This window comes from Eptesicus fuscus, chromosome 7, assembly GCF_027574615.1.
Source record: "Eptesicus fuscus isolate TK198812 chromosome 7, DD_ASM_mEF_20220401, whole genome shotgun sequence".
In the NCBI taxonomy this organism is placed as follows: Eukaryota; Metazoa; Chordata; class Mammalia; order Chiroptera; family Vespertilionidae; genus Eptesicus; species Eptesicus fuscus.
This window is the reverse complement of record NC_072479.1, coordinates 102252128-102271568: the sequence shown is the minus strand read 5'-3', so window position 1 is coordinate 102271568 and position 19441 is coordinate 102252128. Positions and strand designations below refer to the sequence as shown.

Here is a 19441-nt window from a genome sequence, read left to right as displayed (position 1 = left end):
CTGTGGCCGGCACTGGCACACGCCGACCCCCTAACTCCGTGATCGGCAAACTGCGGCTCGCAAGCCACATGCAGCTCTTTGGCCCCTTGCGTGTGGCTCTTCCACAAAATACCACGGCCTGGGCGAGTCTATTTTGAAGAAGTGGCGTTCGAAGAAGTTTAAGTTTAAAAAATTTGGCTCTCAAAAGAAATTTCAATCGTTGTACTGTTGGTATTTGGCTCTGTTGACGAATGAGTTTGCCGACCGCTGGCCTAACTCATCACAGCCCCATGAGGACAGGACTGCGGAGACAGTTGTTTTTCTGGGAAGGCAAAGGGCACGACGAGAGGACAGGTGGTGGAGAGCGTTGTTAGAGGGATCATGAGGGCACAGAGGAGGCGGAGGGAGAGGGAGAGAGCAGGCCAGGGGGGCTTTTACCTGTGGGGGAGCAGGGCAGGGCGCCCGAGGCTTCCCTCCAGAAGGCAGAGAGGGTGAGTGCCCTGGGGCCTTCGTCTCACCAGTTTCATTCCCTTCACGTTGCTCAGTTGGGTCCCTGATCAAATGGAGACCCTCTGCAAATGCTTGTCGCCCTGAATTGGAGGGAAATTGCTACTGGACGACAGGACAGAAAGCTCAGTCCAGCCACCTCCACTTCCCCAGCCCCCCAGGGGAGGACCCAGAACGGAGGGAACGCACAGGCGCGGTTATCACTGGACTGGCGGAGGAGGGAGGAGTCGGCCAGCGGGCCAGGGACCTGGAAATCACTCTCAGAAAGCACCACCTCCCAGAATGGGGTCTGCTCTAATCAGATGTCACCGATTCTGCATTCGCCAGACTAAATCTGATACCCTGGACAGGAGGGAGGTTGAAGTGAGTGAACTCCTTGCTGCCCACGATGTGTGTGTGGGGGGGGGGGGCGGGGGGGGGAGGAGGAGGTGTTGCAAAGGGTGAGGAAATGTAATACCCCAATACCTTCCCTTGGCCAGGCCTCAGGAGTGGGGGGCGGGGCCTGGCAGGTGCCCAGGCTCAGAGCCTAGATCCCAGCATCTCCACTCCACACCCGGGCAACCACTGTGAGTTTCAGGACAGGAGAAAGGCGGGGAGGCTGAGTGCAGTGCCGCCCAGAGCCACTGCTCAATGAATGCTGCTTGTTTTTCTTTCACATCCTCTATCCCCACTGGTCCCCACCACAGTCCTGTGCGGGCTGAGGACCAGTGTACCCATTTTACAGATGAGGCAGCACCACTCAGGCTGACTATCGCCCCCAACTTCTCATCCTCCGGGAGCAAACTGGAGGTCTGCATGCTGGATTGGGCCAAGAGCTTTGTAAGCCCCAGACAGCTATAAAAGACAGCTTTCCTGGTTTGCTCAAATATTTAGATCTTGCCACACCAGGCTCGCCACCTATGAAGAGGAATAGTCATCACCTTTGGACAGAGTCTGAGCTCCCCCGCTTACCCAACCCCCATCACTCCCTGTTGTCTCACCCACGGGTGCTCACTCCTCTCCATTGCCTGTTGGGCCCCTGTAGTCTTCGAGCCTGAGTTTCTCATCTACGTGGGAAGGGAAAGGAATCAAAGAGAAAGGCCGACTGCCCCCCAGAGCCACGGTGAGTGTGCTCTCTGACATACCTTCCCAGCCGCCATCACAAGGCCCTGACCTTTAAACTAGAGAAGGAAAACCGAAATGGCATAGCTCGTTCTGAGCTTGGACTCAAGTCCAAGGTAAACGCCTCTAAAGTCCAGGAAAGGAACTGAAGCCGAAGCCCTGTGTGCAGCCTGGAGCTGGACTCCTGAGGGGGTGGGGGACCTGCAGAGCCCCTGCCCTCTGCCAGGAGTTCCAGGAGAAGGGGATGCAGGGGCAAAGAGCTGAGAGCCGAGGATACCCCAGTTACAGAGGAAGCGTTACAGGAGGAAGATGGGGATGGTGGGCTGAGGGTTACTGGGCTTAGGGTCAGGGCATAATGACTGGCAGCTGTCATAACAGTTAGAGGCCTGAGAGTTTATCCAGTTCCGCCCCTCCCAGCCGGACCCAACACACACACACACACACACACACACACACACACACACACACGTGCACACACACGCTCCAGCCCAGAGAGAAAAACTGGTAAGACTGCCCAGATTGTACTTTTCCAACTTTTTATATCTTTGGTATATTCCTCTGGGATTCACTTTTTGGTGTGAGGAGTGAGGGAAGGATTGTAATTAGGCTTTTCTCTACATAGCTGTCAGTGTGTATGCACTAACCCTTGCGCCATGAAAAGCTACTTTTACCCTCTACGATGCCACGGACAGCCACGGGCTCACGCAGGGTGTATCCGAGGACCCATCTGCAGGCCTCCAGCATCCTGTGACTACCTGGGACTTGCTGACTGCAGGTCAGCGTGACCCCCCCAGGTCACAGCTCTGACAGGGCGACTTTCTTTTTTTTTTTTTTTTAAATTTCTTTATTGATTAAGGTGTCACATATTTGTCCTCATCCCCCCATTCCCATCCCACCCCTCTCCCCACGCATGCCCCAATCCCCTGTTGAACTTAACCGTTGGATAGGCTTATATGCTTGCATACAGGTCCTTTGGTTGAACTCTCCCCCTCCCCCCACCCTCCCCCTACCCTCCCCTATCCTCCCTCTGAGGCCCGATAGTCCGATCGATGCCTCCTTGCTTCTGGTTCTGTTCTTGTTCCTCAGTCTATGTTGTTCATCATTTCCCCTAGATGAGCGAGATCATATGTCACTAGATATATACTAATAAGAACTGAATGTGAGACGAGCAATAATAGTTATGCTGACAGGCAAATGAATCAATCTGTAGCGAGCTTCCCCGACAGGGCGACTTTCAGTTCCCAGGGCAGAGCGCCACTCAGGTCTGTCCTGAGCATCCACCGGAGCCAGTGACTGGAGGCTGGTCTCTCCTGGCCGCTCCCTCTGCACCCGCTCCCTTCGCCCCTTTCCAACTGCCTCCTTTGCTGGGCCCGGCGCACCCCTTCAACCAGGCCTGCAGGTGGCGTGGCTGCCTTCGCGTCAGGTGTCTACTCCCGTCCAAGGAGACAGCACGGGGTAGCGTGACAGGGCTGTGGTGCCAGCACTGCAGGTCATGGGGAGCCACGGACTGTTGTCAAGTCGAAGGGCAGTGACGGAGCAGACCTGGAAGGCAGAGGGGCTGCGCCCAAGGGTGCCTTTCACGTCATAGACCGCACAGTTAGTTGCCTGCGTCTTCTGACATGTCTTTGGCGGGAGGCAGTGAGGTGTCTTGTTCTAAGGACACCCGCACATGATGGCAGTCTTCCAACAGGTGGGAGTAAATGTCTGGAGGAAGGGGTGCCTTCCCAGTTTGCACGAAGGCCTGTGTGGAGAAGGTGGTTGGAGGGCCTGGAGGAGGGAGAAGGAGGAGCAAGGGGTGATTTCTGCGTTGCCAGGTCAGGGTCTGGACTGCATGGCGACCCCAGTGCTTAAGACGAGATGTGTTCCCAGAGGGTGAGCAGGGCTGGGAGGGCCCTACTGCCGGGATTCTTTTCCCAGCCTTACAAAGGGTTCAGCATTCTGGAGAAAGGGGCTGATGCGTAGATTCAAGAAGGAGTCCAAGGATGAAAGATAATTTTGAAAGGCATTGGGGGTCAGGGGAGCTTCAGCTAAAGGAACTGAAGACTACCCCTTGTCTAAGGACCCCGTGCTATTTATTAACACAATTTGTCCTAAGGTGAGGTGGAGACATACACTTCAAAGGGTAGGGTATCAAAGGATATTGTCAGATTGGGGAATAGCCTACAGCTGTTCAGGTGTTTGGCCAACAGGAGGCAATAAAATGCCCTGAGTTGTCTGGCAGCAAGCAATTATCCTATTCAGGTTTGGGGGAAGTGCCATTTAGCCATTTCCAACAGGTAAACTACATATGTGGCTCACCCTTGTTGAGCCCCCCAAGCTTCACCAACCTTTTGGTGAAACTCTTGTAATTATCACATGCTGGAATTGGTTCCCGGCACCCTACGTGTGGTTTAGATGATGAGTTCTGATGTTTGTACATGTTCTTCATCCTTTGAGTCTTAGAACTTGACCCCCGGGTGCCCTCCTGCTGGGTTGCTGGCCAAACAGCCTTCCCTTCCCTGGGGGTCTTGGCAATCCACAGGCCACACACAGGCTGGAGAGCGGGAGGCGCCCTCTCCAAACACAGCTCCGCAGCGGGGCAGCCTCGTCCTGGGTGAGGTGGAGGGGTGAGTGAACCCGACGGAGGAAGGGAGCTGCCCTGGTCGGCCAGGGTGCCGGGGTCTTTGGGGTCAACATCCACTAAAACCATTAATAACACAAGTTAGAGGCCCGGGGATGGGTCACCCAAGGAAGGGTGAATTATGTGCACATCATGTCAGTACAATGCAGCGGGATTTGGGGAGCACTCCGGGCCCTGGGCAGAGTGCTGGGGACATAAAAGTGAGGAACACCCTGTAGACAAGACAGATGCCCCGGAGGTGCCTGCTGTCAGCGTTCATCCCAAAGCTCCACCACTTCCTGTGAAAGTTCTGGAACCTTCGTTCCCTGATCTGTAAAAGCGAGAAGAGGACGTGCCCCGCTCCTCTGCACCATCAACACTTTGACGCGCCCCTAGCGTTGCCTTTGCATTGTCTGTTGCTTCCTAGGCTTGTTTTTTTAGAATTCTACTTCTCCATGACTCTAGCCTTTACTCATCTGCCTGTCCGTTTTGCAGCAGCATCTGCACAGCTGCCTGGAACCCAGTGTGGCCTCCAGTGAGAAGACAGGAAGAGAAAGGCAAACAGGGAAGCGAGGCCGCTGCAGCGACATGCCTCGCCCTCCCACTAGGGGGCAGTGCAGCACCGTCAGAAGGGCAGTGGGGACCCTGGTCCTAAATCTTGCCTGGGATTTAGTGTAGACAGAGGACAGGATCCTGGCCCACTGGGAGCTGTGTGCTTTGGAGCAAGTCTACCCTTAATCTCCCTAAATCCTAGCCTCCCCACCTCCCATCTCCCAGGCTGGAGAGCAGGAGGACGCCCCCAATACCATTAAATTCCACAAGAGAAAAGCTGACCTCCAATGACCACTGTCATCTATCCCACAGGATTACCAGCAGGTGAGGTAATTGTACAAAGTGCCTGGCGTGTCTACAGTAGATGCTCAGCAGCTGGGTCCTGCTCCTCCTGTGGGAGCCTCGGTGACGTTGCACCCCAAGGGACATTTATTTAGTAATGTCTGGAGACATGGCTGGTGCCACACTTGGGGACTGGATGCTAGTGGTGTCTAGTGGGTAGGGGCCGGGGATGCTGCTAACCGCCCTATAACGGACAGCCCGACACAAAGAATGACCCGGCCCACAATGTCAGCAGCGCCAGGCTCCTCCCAGTCGACTTGGAGCTCCTGGCGGCCAGAAAATGTCATGTCTGTTTCTACATCTTCCTCAGGGCCTGCTGTCCAACGCAGTCAATGATTGAGTGTAGGATTGAATTGAAAGACAAACAATGGCAAAAAGGGTGGCACAGATATGGGGGGTGGGACCCGTGGGTGGCAGGACAAAAGGCCTAATTGTCACAGAGCGGGGTCACGTGCCTAACTGCCTGGGCACGGGGGCTTCCGGAGAGATGAACTCGATTCGCAATAACAAAATTGCTTCCTAAGCATCCTAACCGGATCGCGTTAAATGCTAGCCATCAAGGGGACCCTTCAAGGGCTTTGTAAAATCGAGTACCCCCTCCAGAGCCTGTGCCCCAGGACGTGGTCACGGTGAACTGGGCCTGAATGGGGCAACTCCCTGTCTCCTAAGATCTCAAGGCTGTTCCTCCCATCACCAACCGCATGCAAAGGGCGTGGCACCTTGCGAGTGCTCAGGAGGCACTAGCCCCTGCTCTGGCCACCAACACTGAGGTCACGCCTTCCCGTCTCCGGCCTCGGTCTCCCCATCCAACACGGAGGCTGCACAGCCAGCCCACAGGGGACAAAGGCAGAGTTCACAGTACCCATTCCCACCATCTCTGACTCTCCTTAGAAAACACCCAGAGGGCCCCTCCCCAGGACCGCCCAGTATCCACAGGTCCCAGAGGAAGCCTCCAGGAAGCCCCCACATCCCCCGGCTCCAGGCGCCATCGCCGCTCACGTCCCCAGTCAGTCCCCGGTCAGCTCCCCAGGAGAGAGATGACTGGTCCTGGAGGCTGCCGTCTTCTCCTGCCCGAGGGCTGGTGACAGGACCAGCGCTGTCAACCCAGGTCCAGGCCTGTCCTGCCCTCAAGGGGCTGTGAATAGTGGGTCGAGGCCGGGATGCTGCACAACATCCTGAGGACCCACAGGCTCAGGGAGGAAACGACTGAGGGGGACGCATTGGTCTCGATGCCCCAAGACAGGGGTCCTCAAACTACGGCCCGCGGAGGACATTTATCCGGCCCGCCGCTGCCTGTCCTGCTTAGCAGCCCACTCGTCCCGGGCCCGCAGTGCGCATGTGTGGAATGTGCGCCGCACTCTCCGAACTCCCCTCCTTCTCTCTGAGGGACAGTGAACTGGCCCCGTTTAAAAAGTTTGGGGACCCCTGCCCCAAGAGCACGACTGGGGAGAATTGCTGCCCTCTCGGTAGAGGCACCCAAGTCTTCATCTAGACCCCCCAGAAGTCCCAGGTCCGCTTCCCCTTCCTTCGGCCCAGAGCCTTCCCTTTCTCAGTGTATCTCCATCAGTGGGAGGAAGGCTGCCCCCTGGTGCTGGTGGAGGTAACTGCACCCAGCCCTGGGGAGGCCCTCCCCCCACAGATGCCACACTCCATAGCAAGAGTGGCTTTAGCAAGACCAGAGCCACCCACTTGCAGCCCTCCCTGCCCCAGAGCACTCCCAAACCAGCAACATGCACACGCTGCAGACTTTGTAGATGTTTTTATTATTAATATTATCTTAAACATCCCTTTAAGGGTGAAATGAAATCCAACCATTTACAGAGAAAATGATTTCAGAATGTACATATTGATTTTCCCTTACAAAAGAAATAATGGTGTCCTTAAATTATACCTTTCCTAGGGCCCTGCTACCTGCTTGGGCAAGTCCTGCCTCCCCATCCCAATGGTCACCTTTGTCCCCAAAGCTCCCCACACCTGTCCCTGGGAACGGACATGACCTGGGGGTGGGCTGGGCCTCCTGGAGGCACAGGGCAGGTGTTTCCAGGGAAGGCTATCTGACAGGGCCAGTGGCGCACCAGTATTCACATTCACAGTTCGGTTTCCCTTCACATTGGGGGAGTGGCCCAGGGCTCCCCTGACCCCCCAAATTCCCAGTGTATGATGTGATTATAATTGAAACTCAACCCCATGCTTTGGCCCCACCCCTCTGACAGCTGCCATCTCCACCCAATGGCCAGGCCTCCACTTGGCAGACCACAAACAGCCCTCCTGGGTCTACGGAAAGGCAGGGCTTGGCTGGTCCTCGCTTCATCTTCTGCCCCTGCCCCTGAGCTGGTGAACTGGAGGCCAGCCTGGGAAGCGGCATTTGCAGTCGCAGGAGAGCCAGGGGCGTGGGGTAAGGGAGCTGGCGAGGAGGGAGGTTTCTGGGCTGGGACTCAGGCACGACTCAGGAGCCCTGACACTGCCTGTCCAGGGGCGAGCAGGCTGCTGGCTTCCTGAGCCACTTCTCAGCCCCACGCGGGATCAGAGAGGGTGGCTGCTGTAACTCCAAGGGAGGAGAGTGAGGAAATAGAGCCCCTCAGCCTTCTGCATTCCTGCCCACCAGAGGCTGCTCCCAGGCCACGCCCACACCGGGAACTCCCCCAGACAGAGCTGTGGCATAGGGGCACCTCCTCTGGCCCGTCAGGAGACACCCAGAGAAAGTCCCTGCTGGGGGCCAGAGGGCACTGAGTGGAAAGATGTGGTGGGGCCAAGAGCGGCTGGAGGTAGTGGGCGCTCAGCTGCACAGCCCTCAGGGCAGGAGGATTCTCATCTCTTGGACTGAAAGACAGACAGACAGACGGACCCTGCATCCCCTTCAGCCTTGTTTTCCAGGCTCCCCAAGGGCTTTCTGCCTGTCATTTTGGGGAGCTGCAGGAGGTATGGTCATAGGCTCCAGATCCCGGGAAGAAGTCTGGGCCCTGCTCCCATATCCACACACAAGCATCTATGTACAGGGACACACCGACACAGACACATACAAGTACACACAAGCATGCACCCATGCCCATAAATACACACACGCGTACCAACATGTACCGTTCCACAGGCAGCCTCTGCCTCCTGGCAGCACTGGTGAGCATCCAATGGGGCCTTGGGGAGGGGGTGTCTCATCCTCCCCATGACTGCAGGCTCTCACTGCACCCCAGCCCTGGGCTGGCAGTGAGGGGGCAGGAGCAGGTTGTTCCAGGGGCTCCAAATACGAGAGGAGGATCTTATGACTCCAACAGTCATTTCTACCCTCTTTCCCTCCCCCTGTGCCAGAGATGCTCCTTGTCCCCTGTATCCACCCGCTCCGCCTTCCTTTAAGAAGAGAACTAAGCTGAGGCTGGGCACGTGGAGGCCCAGCTTCCCTTGCAGCTACGGTGGCCATGTGACTACGTCCTGACCAGCAAGATGCGGTCAGCAGCAGCTGGGCCATCTCTGGCTCACGCCGTTAACAGGAAAGGGTGTGCATTCCTGTGCTTTTCTCTGCTTCCCCCAGGCTCGGATGCACGTGATGGTGGGAAGTGGAGCAACCGCTCTGTCCAGAACTGGAAGGGGTGTATGAGGAAAGCAGAGCTGCCCTCCTCGATCCAGACCATCTCCCTCTGGACAGTTAAATTAGACACAAGCTCTGTCTTGCTTAAAGCACTGTATTTCGGGGTCTCTTCATTACAGCAGCTTAGAATCTACTTTAATGAATACATCTCCTGCCCCCATGGGGCAAACTAAGAGGCAGGAGATGACATAGAACTGGCCTCAAGGGCCCTCTTGGCCCAGGGCAGACTCAGGGCTCCTTTCTGGCCCCTAGCCAACACCAAGAAGGGGTACAGGGTAACTCCACATGAGACAGTGGAGGGCTGGGGTAGGGGATTCTGGCAGGAAGGGGTGTGGGCACCCCATGTCTTACCCACTAGGCTGGCTGATGTCCCATCCCACCCTGAGAATTGGACTCCTGGCCTTGCAAGGGCCAAGTGGGAGCCCACTAGACAGAAAGATAAAACGTAAGAAGGAACATCAACGCCAGGTTCAGAACTGAAAGGACTCCCCAGGCCCCACGCCTACGTCGGCTCAGGAGCATCTGGGGCCCTGAGGGGAGGCGGGTGGAGGCCCCCGGCTCCTGGCCCAGCACTTCCGAGGACCCTGGGCGACCTCTCAGCTGGATGCTGTTTTCTGTACCCTCCTTTCCTGGCGTCCCCGCTTCCTGCTGGACCCCAATGCAACTATTTACAGAGCTGGGGACCTCCTGGCTGGCCCTTTCCCACTGCAGGGCCAAAGGCTGGCTTCTCCCAGCAGCGCTGCAGCTCCCGGGCCACCAGGAGCTCCTCCAGCTCCTCCCCGCCCTCCCCTGCTACCCAGTTACCACCATGCACTGTCCGCGGCACCTCCTGGCACAGCACGCTTGGAGGGCAGAGGGCCAGGGTCCCCTCTCACCATGAGGAATGACGGTTTTTGAGGTCACAGGCCTGACCCCTGATCCACAAAGGCGTGGACAGGGAAGATTCTCCCACGCATCCACTTCCGGTCCTCTCTCTCAAGACCCCCGAGGTTAGGAGGCAGGAAGATCACAGGAGGGCTGTCGCACCCCTGCCCTGCCACTGGCCCTGAACATCCTGCGACCTCAGCCTTCCACCGCTTCCGACTTGGCCCTGGCGGGGGGCCTTCCCTCGGAAGCCCTGCTCCGCGGCCCGCCCTCCGCCGTGCTCTTGGGCCCCTGGTAGGGGTTGTCCAGCAGGTAGCGGAACTGGTTGTAGTTCTGTAGCAGGTACTTGGGGGCATACATGTGCTCGCCGGGGTCGGCTGGCGGGTACTCCTGCTGCGTGCCGTCGAACCAGCCCCCGGTGCGGATCAAGCTCCGAATGTAATTGAGGTCCCGCTTGTCCTCATAGTCGCCCCAGCGCGGGAAGTCCCCGTTCTGGGCGGACACGAGCTTGAAGTAGATGCCCTCGGGGGTGAAGCACCAGGAGCAGTGCCAGCCGGCGAAGTGCAGGGGGCTGCCCAGCGACCACTGCACCAGGATGTGGCCCGTGCGGTTCTCGTACTGCCGGAAGGCGGGCATCGTGTAGTACTGGCGGCGGCGCAGGCGGATGCCGTCCAGCCCGTACACCGACCGCAGCATGTCCACCGTGCAGCCCGACACCACCTCCAGGGTGCCCGGCTGCTTCCAGAAGAAGCCGTACAGGGACTTGCGCATGTGGAAGGCGAAGGGCTCGGTCCAGCCGTCGTAGAGCTTGAGGAAGAGCACGCCGTCGCGCGCGGGGATCTCGTCCGCGTCGTCGATGATGAACACGTCGTCGGGCCGCAGGTTGCGCAGCCGCGCCACGCCGTCCTGGGTCAGGAAGGTGCGCAGGTAGTCGTCGGCGATCCAGCCGTCCTGCCGCCCGCCCGGCGGGAAGTGGTCCAGGAAGACGTAGAGCACCTTGTGCCGGATGTACTCGAACGTGCCGTTGGTCAGCATCTCCCGGAACTTGAGCGGCCGCGGCTCCCCGTAGGCCGTGAAGTTGGACTCGCACACCACGAAGGCGTCCACCACGTCGCCCAGCTCGTGGAAGCGCACGTCCAGCAGGTCGAACTCGTGGTTGATGTTGATGGCGTTGATGACGCGCCGCGGCACCTCCCTGGGCACCAGGCGCTCCTTGGTGGGCAGGTTGGAGTACTGCACCACGGTGGGCACCCCGCAGCTGGGCCCGTGCCAGCCCGGCAGGCACACGCACTCCACCCACTTGCGCCGCGTGCCCCGGCCCCCTGTGCGCTCCCTGGTGCTCAGCAGGTGCCGGGCTGGGCCCCGGGCAGATGAGCCATCGCCCCCCTCCGTCTTCTCCTCCGGCCGCCCCGATGGGGGCTTCTCCAGCACCTTGGTGCCCGGTTTGAAGCAGACGCCCCCGGCTTTGGTGCGGACGAAATACTCGGTGGTGTCCTCGGGGAGCACGAAGTCCATGCGGTGGAGGTCCTCGGCGGCCTTGCTTGGGGACAGTGGCTGGAGCAGGGGCGAGTGGGAATAGAGCGGGGTACGCAGCAGGTCGGGGCTCCCCGGCTCGGGGCTGGCCTGGGGCGTGACGGGGGCATTGTTCCAGAAGAAGTTGGACAGGAGGTTAGGGCTGAGGGAGGCCAGTTCCCTGGGGAAGGTGACGTAGGACAGGGTCTTAAAGAAGTGCAGGAAGGAGATGAGGCACAGGCCGGCCATACAGAACATGAGAAAGAGCTTGTAGCGTCTCATCTTCATCCTGCGGGGAAGAGGGAGAGCAGGTCAGGGTCTGCATTCCTGGGGCAGGGGAACCTGAGGCCCTTCTAGGAGCCGGACATGACCAGGCCTTTGCCGCCACCGTGTTTGTCAATGTCCTGGCCAGTGGCTGGGGACCCTGCTTGCAATCACCTCCTGCCCCCGCCCAGGCGTCAAGCCTGCTGGTCCACCTTGCTGTACCCAGTATCTCCGGAATCCCCAGTATCACAGAAACTCCCCTCCTGGTTCAGGACCTCCCTCTGCTCCCACAGCGCTTCCCCCAGAGACCACCAGGTCACCCACACCCAGCCTCTGCAGCCCCACCCGCCACCCAGCCCGCCCCACCCCAACTGCACCAGCTGCATTGCTCCAGGAACAAAATGCATCCTGGGAAAAGCTCAACCCTGCAGTGCAGTCTACCCAGGGGGCTTACGGGCCCCAAAGGAGGGGAGCAGGCTGCAGACTTGGGGGCCCTTTTTGCACTGCCCAGGGTGATGGTCTTGTTCGTTCGTTTGTTCTTTCTACCTATTGTACCTTTTCTTGTGGAATAGTGACAAGTCTTCTGAATGCCTTTTCGCTGAAAAAAAACCACAGGTCTCAAGGGATGACATTTAATTCTAACATATTTAAAGAATAAAATTAAGTAAAAGTTCCCCTCATTACACTAGATTGGTCTCCAGGCATAAATAATTTCAGCTATTAGAGGTGTATTGCTGGCTTTAAGATGCAATTTTTCTGTTCTTGGTTTAATAGTTTTCTTAAATATTGGACACTAAGTCCAATCAACCTTTTTTCTCAATCAATAATAGAGATTTTCAGATCAGTAGAAATAAAGCTACCATTTCCTTTTAAATCCTACATAATATTCCATGGTTCTTTTGAATGAATCACCCTATTCATGAGTGGTTCATGAATATAACCATTCTCTATGTACACAGTCTTATTTATCAATTCGTTATGGCTGTGGAGGGCCTCAGAGAAGTATTTTTTACAATGTAAGTAGACTTTCTATTTTAGATTATTTGTAGTTTATCAGAAAAGTTGCAAAGATAGTACAGAGAGTTCCCTTACACTCCTCCCCAGTCTCCCCAGGGCCAGCATCTTCCATCACCACGTACATTTGTCACAACGAGGAGACGGAAACGGGCGCGTTACTGTGAACTAAACTCCACACTCGATCTGGATGTGCATCTCCTGAACAGCCTGTGCAAGAGAGCACTCTGACTGGAACAATCCGGATCATTTCTTTTAAAAATGTTTTTAAAGCAAGCATTTGATTTTTAGAGAAAGAGGAAGGGAGAGGGATGGAGAGAAACATCGATGAGAGAAACCTCAGTGACTGGCTGCCTCCTGCACGCCGGCTGGGCCAATCTGGCTCATTCTGTCCTTGAGCCCAGGGCGGCGGGCAGGCAGGCGGGAGGTTATACCCATTGCACGGAGTGGGACCAGTGACTTGCTTGGGGTGACCCACTGTCACAGGAAGGGTGGGAAAGAAAGCTGGCCTTTGGCACCTCGTGCCATTTCTCCTTCCATGGATCCGGTGAGTAGGGCACAGTCCTTACACCTAGAACGTCCTTTCCCTTAAAATGGTCCTTTCTGCCGTGACTCGGCTGGTTGGAGTGTCGCTCAGACACTGGAAGGCTGCAGGTTCAGTTCTCAGTCAGGGCACACGTCTAGGCTGTCGGTTTGATCCCAGGTAGGGGTACATGCAGGAGGCAACCAACCGCCGTTACTATCTCACGTCGATGTTCCTCTCTCTAGCATCAATGGAGGTGTCCTCGGGGGAGGATAGGTGTGTTTTTAAAGTTCCTTTCTGTGGCTTCTTCTCTGGTTCTTTCTGAGTCCTTTGAGTGTGTCCTCCTGTCATAGTCTCCCTTCCACTTCCTAACTCGGAGGACAGCGGGTGCAGTGGGAAAACATGCACTTGGCTTTAAACGACTGTGATCTATGCAAGGCTCGTCGCCATTCCGAACCTGTTTCTACATCTGTGAAATGGATACAGAGTGCTTGGTATGCAGTGGGTGCTCAGTAAACTTTTGTCCCCTCCCCCGCCCCCAAACTTATCAGAGCAAGTTTATTTAGCAAGTTAAAGAGGCAGAAGAAGGGAGCCGGCTGGCTGTGGAGCCTCAGGAAACAAGTGACAGGAGCACAGGAAGGGCCCTGGGAGCTTGGGAGAGGGACCGGCCGAGGCAACTCCCTGGGGGGAGGAGTAGGGGACGGAAAAGGCACGTGTGCTCCCGAGAGGAAGAGTGCACCGAACTTCCGTTCCTAAAATGTTTTTATTGATTTTAGAGAGAGAGAAGGGAGAGGGGAAGAGAAACACCGATGTGAGAGAGAAACATCTGTTGCCTTCTGTTCGCATCACGACCGGGGATCGAACCCGAAACCCGGGCATGTGTCCTGACCGGGAATGGAACTGGTGACCTTTCCATGCACGGGGCAACGCTCAGCCCACTGAGCCACACCAGCCAGGGCGAACTTTCGTCCTTTCCATGCTCAAGGCTAGAAGGCTCCAGACTCCGAGCTGCAAGGTCACAAGGCACCGAACCATGAATGTTGGACCTCGAAGTGATTTTAAGGACCCCTCCTCCAATCCTTCCGTTTTATAAAGGAGGGAAGCGAGGGGCTTCGGGGCCGGCTCCAAGTTACAAAGCTGGGGCGAGAGCCTGAGTGGCTCCGACTCCTGAGCAGGCCGTCAGGGACGGTCGAGTCGCCAACCCCTGGCCGGCAGTACCTGTGCTGTCAGGTCCAAGGTGTCCCATCTTGTTCCATTTGAACGCTTGCCTTCCCGGAGCCTGTCCACAGGTGGCTAGCACAGCGGACTGCAGGCAGGCAGGACAACTGGGGAGGGGGGCGGTGTAACCTTTGTCGAGTGTCAGCTGTCCCAGGGCAGAGGCAGGGCTGGTCGCCACTGGCCTTCGGGAAGGCGGGAAGAGGGGCTGCTCCCTGGCAGCATTTTGAAGGGGGTCTTTGGGGTCCACAATGGATTCCAGCCGTGCTCTGGGGAAGCGAGAGCAGGTAGACCAGCCAGCAGAATGAGTGGAGGGGCAGTGGGGTGAGGCCCAATAAAGGCAGGCGGGGAGTTGTTGCCATGGCAAGCACCGGGTCAAAGGCAACTGCAAATTGAGGTCAGCACAGCAGAAGCCTCCGGAGTGGCCCACCTAAGGAGTTCAGGACCTGGCAAGGGAGCCCCGATGGCTCCGGCAGACTGTCCCCCTACTTGGGACCTGCCTCTGCAGGGCACACCCCAATCCCTGCCCTGGCTGGAGTGAACTGGGCTCGAGCAGTGGAGAGCAGGGCAGGGCGGGGCCAGGACTAAATCCCGGGCAGCATCGAACGGAGGCCTTAGCAGGTGAGACACTCAGGGAGGCAAGTGAACACCTGCTTTTCCCCAAGGGGGCACTTTGACCCCACCGAGGTCACAATGCCCCAACTCCCCTGGCCAGGCTGGCTTTTAGGCTCTGGTTACCGCTGGCCAGCTGTGCCCTTCCGAGGACAGACACCAATGCCTGGGATCTATCTCCCTCTGGCTCCCGGGGCCTTCAGAGTGAGGCCCCTTTAGAAGTCTCAGCCTCACTTGCTGCCGAGAATCACGGAACTGAGCATGTTTCTCTGTCACTCGGCTGCCAGGAAGCTCAAACGTGCACAGTGGTCAGCTCAGAGTAAGTCAGTGCCTCATAAACTGCATTTTCCGGGACACCTTCACTCACAGCTGCTGGTATTTTTTAAAAATGTTTTTATTGATTTGAGAGAGGAAGGGAGAGGGAGTGAGAGAGAAAGAGAAGCATCGATGTGAGACAGAAACATTAGTCGGTTGCCTCCTGTACATGCCCCAACCGGGGACTGAACCCGCAGCCTGGGCATGTGCCCTGACCAGGAATCGAACCAGAGACCTTGTGGTGCACAGGACGATGCTCACCCAACTGAGCCACACCAGTCAGGGCCGTATTTTAAACTCTTATTCTTCCTGGCCTGATTCGTTACCGATCTTCATGTGGTTTGATAAGTGCTTCAAATAAGTTTGTTTTTAAATCCTCACCCGAGGATATTTTTTCCATTGATTTTTAGAGAAAAGGGAAGGGAGGGGGCAGAGGGGAAGGGAGAGAGAGAGGAGAGAAACATTGATGTGAGAGAGACACATAGATTGGTTGCCTCCCGCATGCACCCTACTGGGGGGAGGGAACAAACCCGCAACCCAGGAATGTGCCCTTGACCAGGAGTTGAACTCAAGACCATTGGATGTGCGGGCTGATGCTCTAACCACTTACCAACACTGGCCATGGCTTCAATACATTTCTTTTTTAAAAAATATATTTTATTAATTTTTTACAGAGGAAGGGAGAGGGATATAGAGTTAGAAACATCGACGAGAGAGAAACATCGATCAGCTGCCTCCTGCACACCTCCCACTGGGGATGTGCCCACAACCAAGGTACATGCTCTTGACTGGAATCAAACCTGGGACCTTTCAGTCTGCAAGCTGATGCTCTATCCACTGAGCCAAACCGGTTAGGGCTTCAATGCATTTCTTGACTGAGAGGATAGAAGTAGGAGATGGAATAAATACATAAGCATTGGGAAAGCGGGTCTCCCTAAGTCTCAACCACACTGGAAAGTCATTCTGAGGGCTTTGTTTTTACAGATGGGGAAACTGAGGCTCGGAGAGCTGATGAGCCTTTCCCCAATGACACTAAGTAGATGGTCAGGACTTGAACATAAGTCATGTTCCCAAACCAGTGCCTGTTCCCTCCTTACAGCCGAGACGGTGTCCCTCCCCAGCGCAGGTGGCCATGGAGCCAACCTGGGCCCAGCCAGCAGCATCTGCGTCCATTGTAAAGCTTCACAGAGAAACCATCGGGTGTAACCAGAAAGCTCACGGTCACTGACACAGCCCAGCTGCTGTCCTAAGCACGTCATACACACAACCTCACTGAATCCTCCCAACACGGAGCAGGTACCGTTGTCATCCCATTTCACAGATGAGGACACTGAGGCCAGAGAGATGCTGTAACTTGCTCAGTGTCACACAACCCATAAGGGTCAGACTCGATTCTGTGGGGTCAACAGTGGGATTTAATCCAGTGGTAAAGCTATCCTGAGCCCCTTCCATATGCCAGGTTCAACCCAAGTGGGCGACAGGATCCTACGAAGTGTCCACTGGTGACGAGGGAAGACAAGCCAGGGTCATCATCCCTGATGTCTGTCTCCGGGTGGCAGAACTAGACCCTCACCTCCTCAAAAGCACCCCGTTGCTTCCATGCGCACGTTCTGGAACCAGACTGCCTGGTCCCAATCCCAGCTCCGCCGTTTCCCGTGTGGCCTCAGGTAGGCTAACAGCGTTCCTGCGCCTCCCTCTCATCTATACAAGGGCGCAACAATCACGTAAAGAGCCACGCACACACCGAGGGCTCGATGAGCTTCAGCTCCTCCTGCTGCTATTGCTGCTCCCCAGCCTGGCAGAGCGCAGAGAGCCTGGGGCGGGGGAGGAGCAGCCGGGCAAAGGCTCGGCAGGTGCTGTCCAGTCTCAGAGCAACAAGGAGCAGAGTGAGGGGCTTAGCAAGTGGAGCCAGGCCAGAGCTCCAGGGAACTGAGAGGCTGTCTGGGAGCCTCCGTAGAAGGACCCCCACATATTCCATGAGTTGCCCCCAGCCCCGGGGGCTGGGTCTCCTCTTTGAGTGGGTGAAGGTGGGGGGGATGGGCCAGGTGCTTCCTGGTGGCCAATCATGGAGGAGGGAGGCTGATGCTGACCCTGACCCAGGATGGCAGCAGGACCAGCCCACCCTGGACTGCCGCCTCCTGTGCTGACTCGCAGCCTCACGGCCGGCTGTGGCCGTGCCCATCGGGAGGGTCCCAGCTGGGCAGATTTTCTTCCTTCCCCCCTCTTCGCACTGCTCCCCTTGGCTCCGTTTGGAAGACTGATGGAGTGAGGAGGGAAGCAGGTGAGCCCAAACCCCATGGCACAGTATGATGCAGGGTGGGGCTCAGGCTGAGTCCAGTGGGGACTGTGGTGAGGGGAGACAGGTGCTCCCTGGAGGCTGAGGCTGTGACCTGGAGCTGGCCAGGCGGGCAGCAGCCTCCAGTGCAGACAACCCCGACAGCTGTCACGGGGTGCTATCCATGGTCCTGAGCTCTCCTGCGCTGACCAGGGTCCTAGCTCATCCTGGGGGTGCCCTGAGGCGGCCTCCTCTGTGGTTCAGCAGCTCATGGCCACTTCCCCTGTGGGCCCACTCCCGGGCCCCTTCCTCACCAGCCTGAGGAACCTGATGCTGGTGTCCTCTCTGGGACAGCCTTGGGGCACTCAACGCCTCCAACTGGGAGAAGGGCCCTGTGGTCTGTATCCGGCAGGACAGGTCCAACCCCTGGTAGGTGCTCAGGAACGTGCCCATCAAACCCTCACCCTCGGAGCACTTCGAATGGGCTCTCGCCACCTCTCCAAGAGTTCATCTGCTTGAAGGGGCATCTTGACTTTGAGCTGAAGTCCACCTCCCTGTGCTCACCCTCCACCCACTTCAGTCCTGCCCCTCGTGACCTGAGGAAGGCGGGAGGTGCATCATGGCAGCCAGCTCTGCCGTGCCCAGCAGCACCCAAGACACAGAGTAGGCCAGTGGTTACAACATCAGGTCTGAACACTGTCCCTGACCTTGGCAAGTTACTCCACCTCTCTATGCCTCAGTTCCCCCTCTAAATAAAATGGAGGTATAACACTCCCTGTCTCACAGGGTTACTGTGAGAATCAGATTAGTTAATCCATGCCAACGACTAGTAACCGGGCCTATGCATACGGTAGGTTCTCAGTAAATATTGGCTCCCAGTGTTACTGTAAGTCAGGAGGATTTGGTGTGAATCCCAGTGCTCACTTACTAGCTGTGTGTCCTTAAGCAAGTTACTTGGCCTCTCTGAGCCTGTCTTCAAATGAAGGCAGATAACATCCCCTCCCTTGTAGTCCTGTGGGCGATCAGGATGAGCCCAGGTGTCAAAACACCTGCATGGAGCCTGGCACTTGATAGATGCTCTAAAAATGCCTGTTTCTTTCCTTCCATTTGGGTTTCCTGCCAGATGAGCAAATGCAGATGACCTGACTGAACACGCCAGGCCTGGCTCCTGGCCAGCTCTGTTAGAGGACTAGGCCAGTTGTAGGGCTCCTTACCACCAACTGGCACCCACCACCTTCCTGGGCATTTCTCAGTGACTCATCCAAACCTGAGGCCAGAACCTGGGGTATCTGGAGCCCCACAGAGGGGTCAGACTCCTCTCCCAGGGTCTGAAGGGCCCTCAAGTAAGAATATTGTCCAAGCCTTTGCCCAGGCCAGTGTCCCTGCCAAGTGCCCCCTTAGCTTCTGTTTGTCCAATCCTTAGAGCCTCCCCTTCCAAGCCCCTGGGCTGCCAGAGTCCTCCTAGCAGCCTGAACCCGCCTCCCGGGAGCTGCTGCTACTGCTTCCAGGTCCTTTCTTAGGATTAAGCAGGGAAGTCAGTGGCTCAGGGATCGAAGGCAGCGACCGTGACTTCTAACTCCCTTTGTCTTGGGGACCAAAGGGTCCTTCCAACACGAGGTTCCATGACTCCACACGGAGAGAGGGGCAGAGGAGGTGGCTAAGAACAGCACAGAGTCTGGAGTTCTGGCAAGATGCACACAACTGATGCTGTTTATTTCTTCACCTCTCATCATCGTATTCTTTCCTTCGGTCCACCTCCATCAGGCAGGGCTCCAAAAGGCAAGCCTGCATGCAGGGGTCACTCTACAGCCAGCACATTTTCCAGGCCACTGGTGGGCATTTACTGAGACCTTGCTGTACGCCAGGCATTGCAGCTATGAGGGCTGGAGAGAAGTTAGAAGCCAGTTCAGGGGACCAACCCTGGAGGAACATCCAGATGTCTCCATTTTGTAGATAAGAAAACAGAGGCTTGGGGAGGTACTTGGGGAGATAAGAAAACAGAGTACTTGCTTAGCCACACAGGACTAGTGGGAATGAAACAGATGGAAACTGAGACAGTGGGACTGCAGATTTTGGGGTCCTGCCCTAGGATAATCACGAATGGCCTGGCTGATGGAGGGTCTGCTGTACCAAGACCCCGGGTCCCAGGAATTCTGCCTCCACGGGCATTCCCGAGTGAGGGAGTGG

At 56.7% G+C, this 19441-nt stretch overlaps 1 protein-coding gene across 1 annotated transcript; it reads right to left on the bottom strand.

The window, feature by feature from the left end:
* Nucleotides 1–6824: 6824 nt before the first annotated feature.
* Nucleotides 6825–11324, bottom strand: MGAT3 (beta-1,4-mannosyl-glycoprotein 4-beta-N-acetylglucosaminyltransferase). The gene has a single exon (XM_028149969.2). It carries the CDS (start codon nucleotides 11322–11324, stop codon nucleotides 9723–9725), a length of 1602 nt encoding a protein of 533 aa, XP_028005770.1. The 3' UTR covers nucleotides 6825–9722.
* Nucleotides 11325–19441: the final 8117 nt, after the last annotated feature.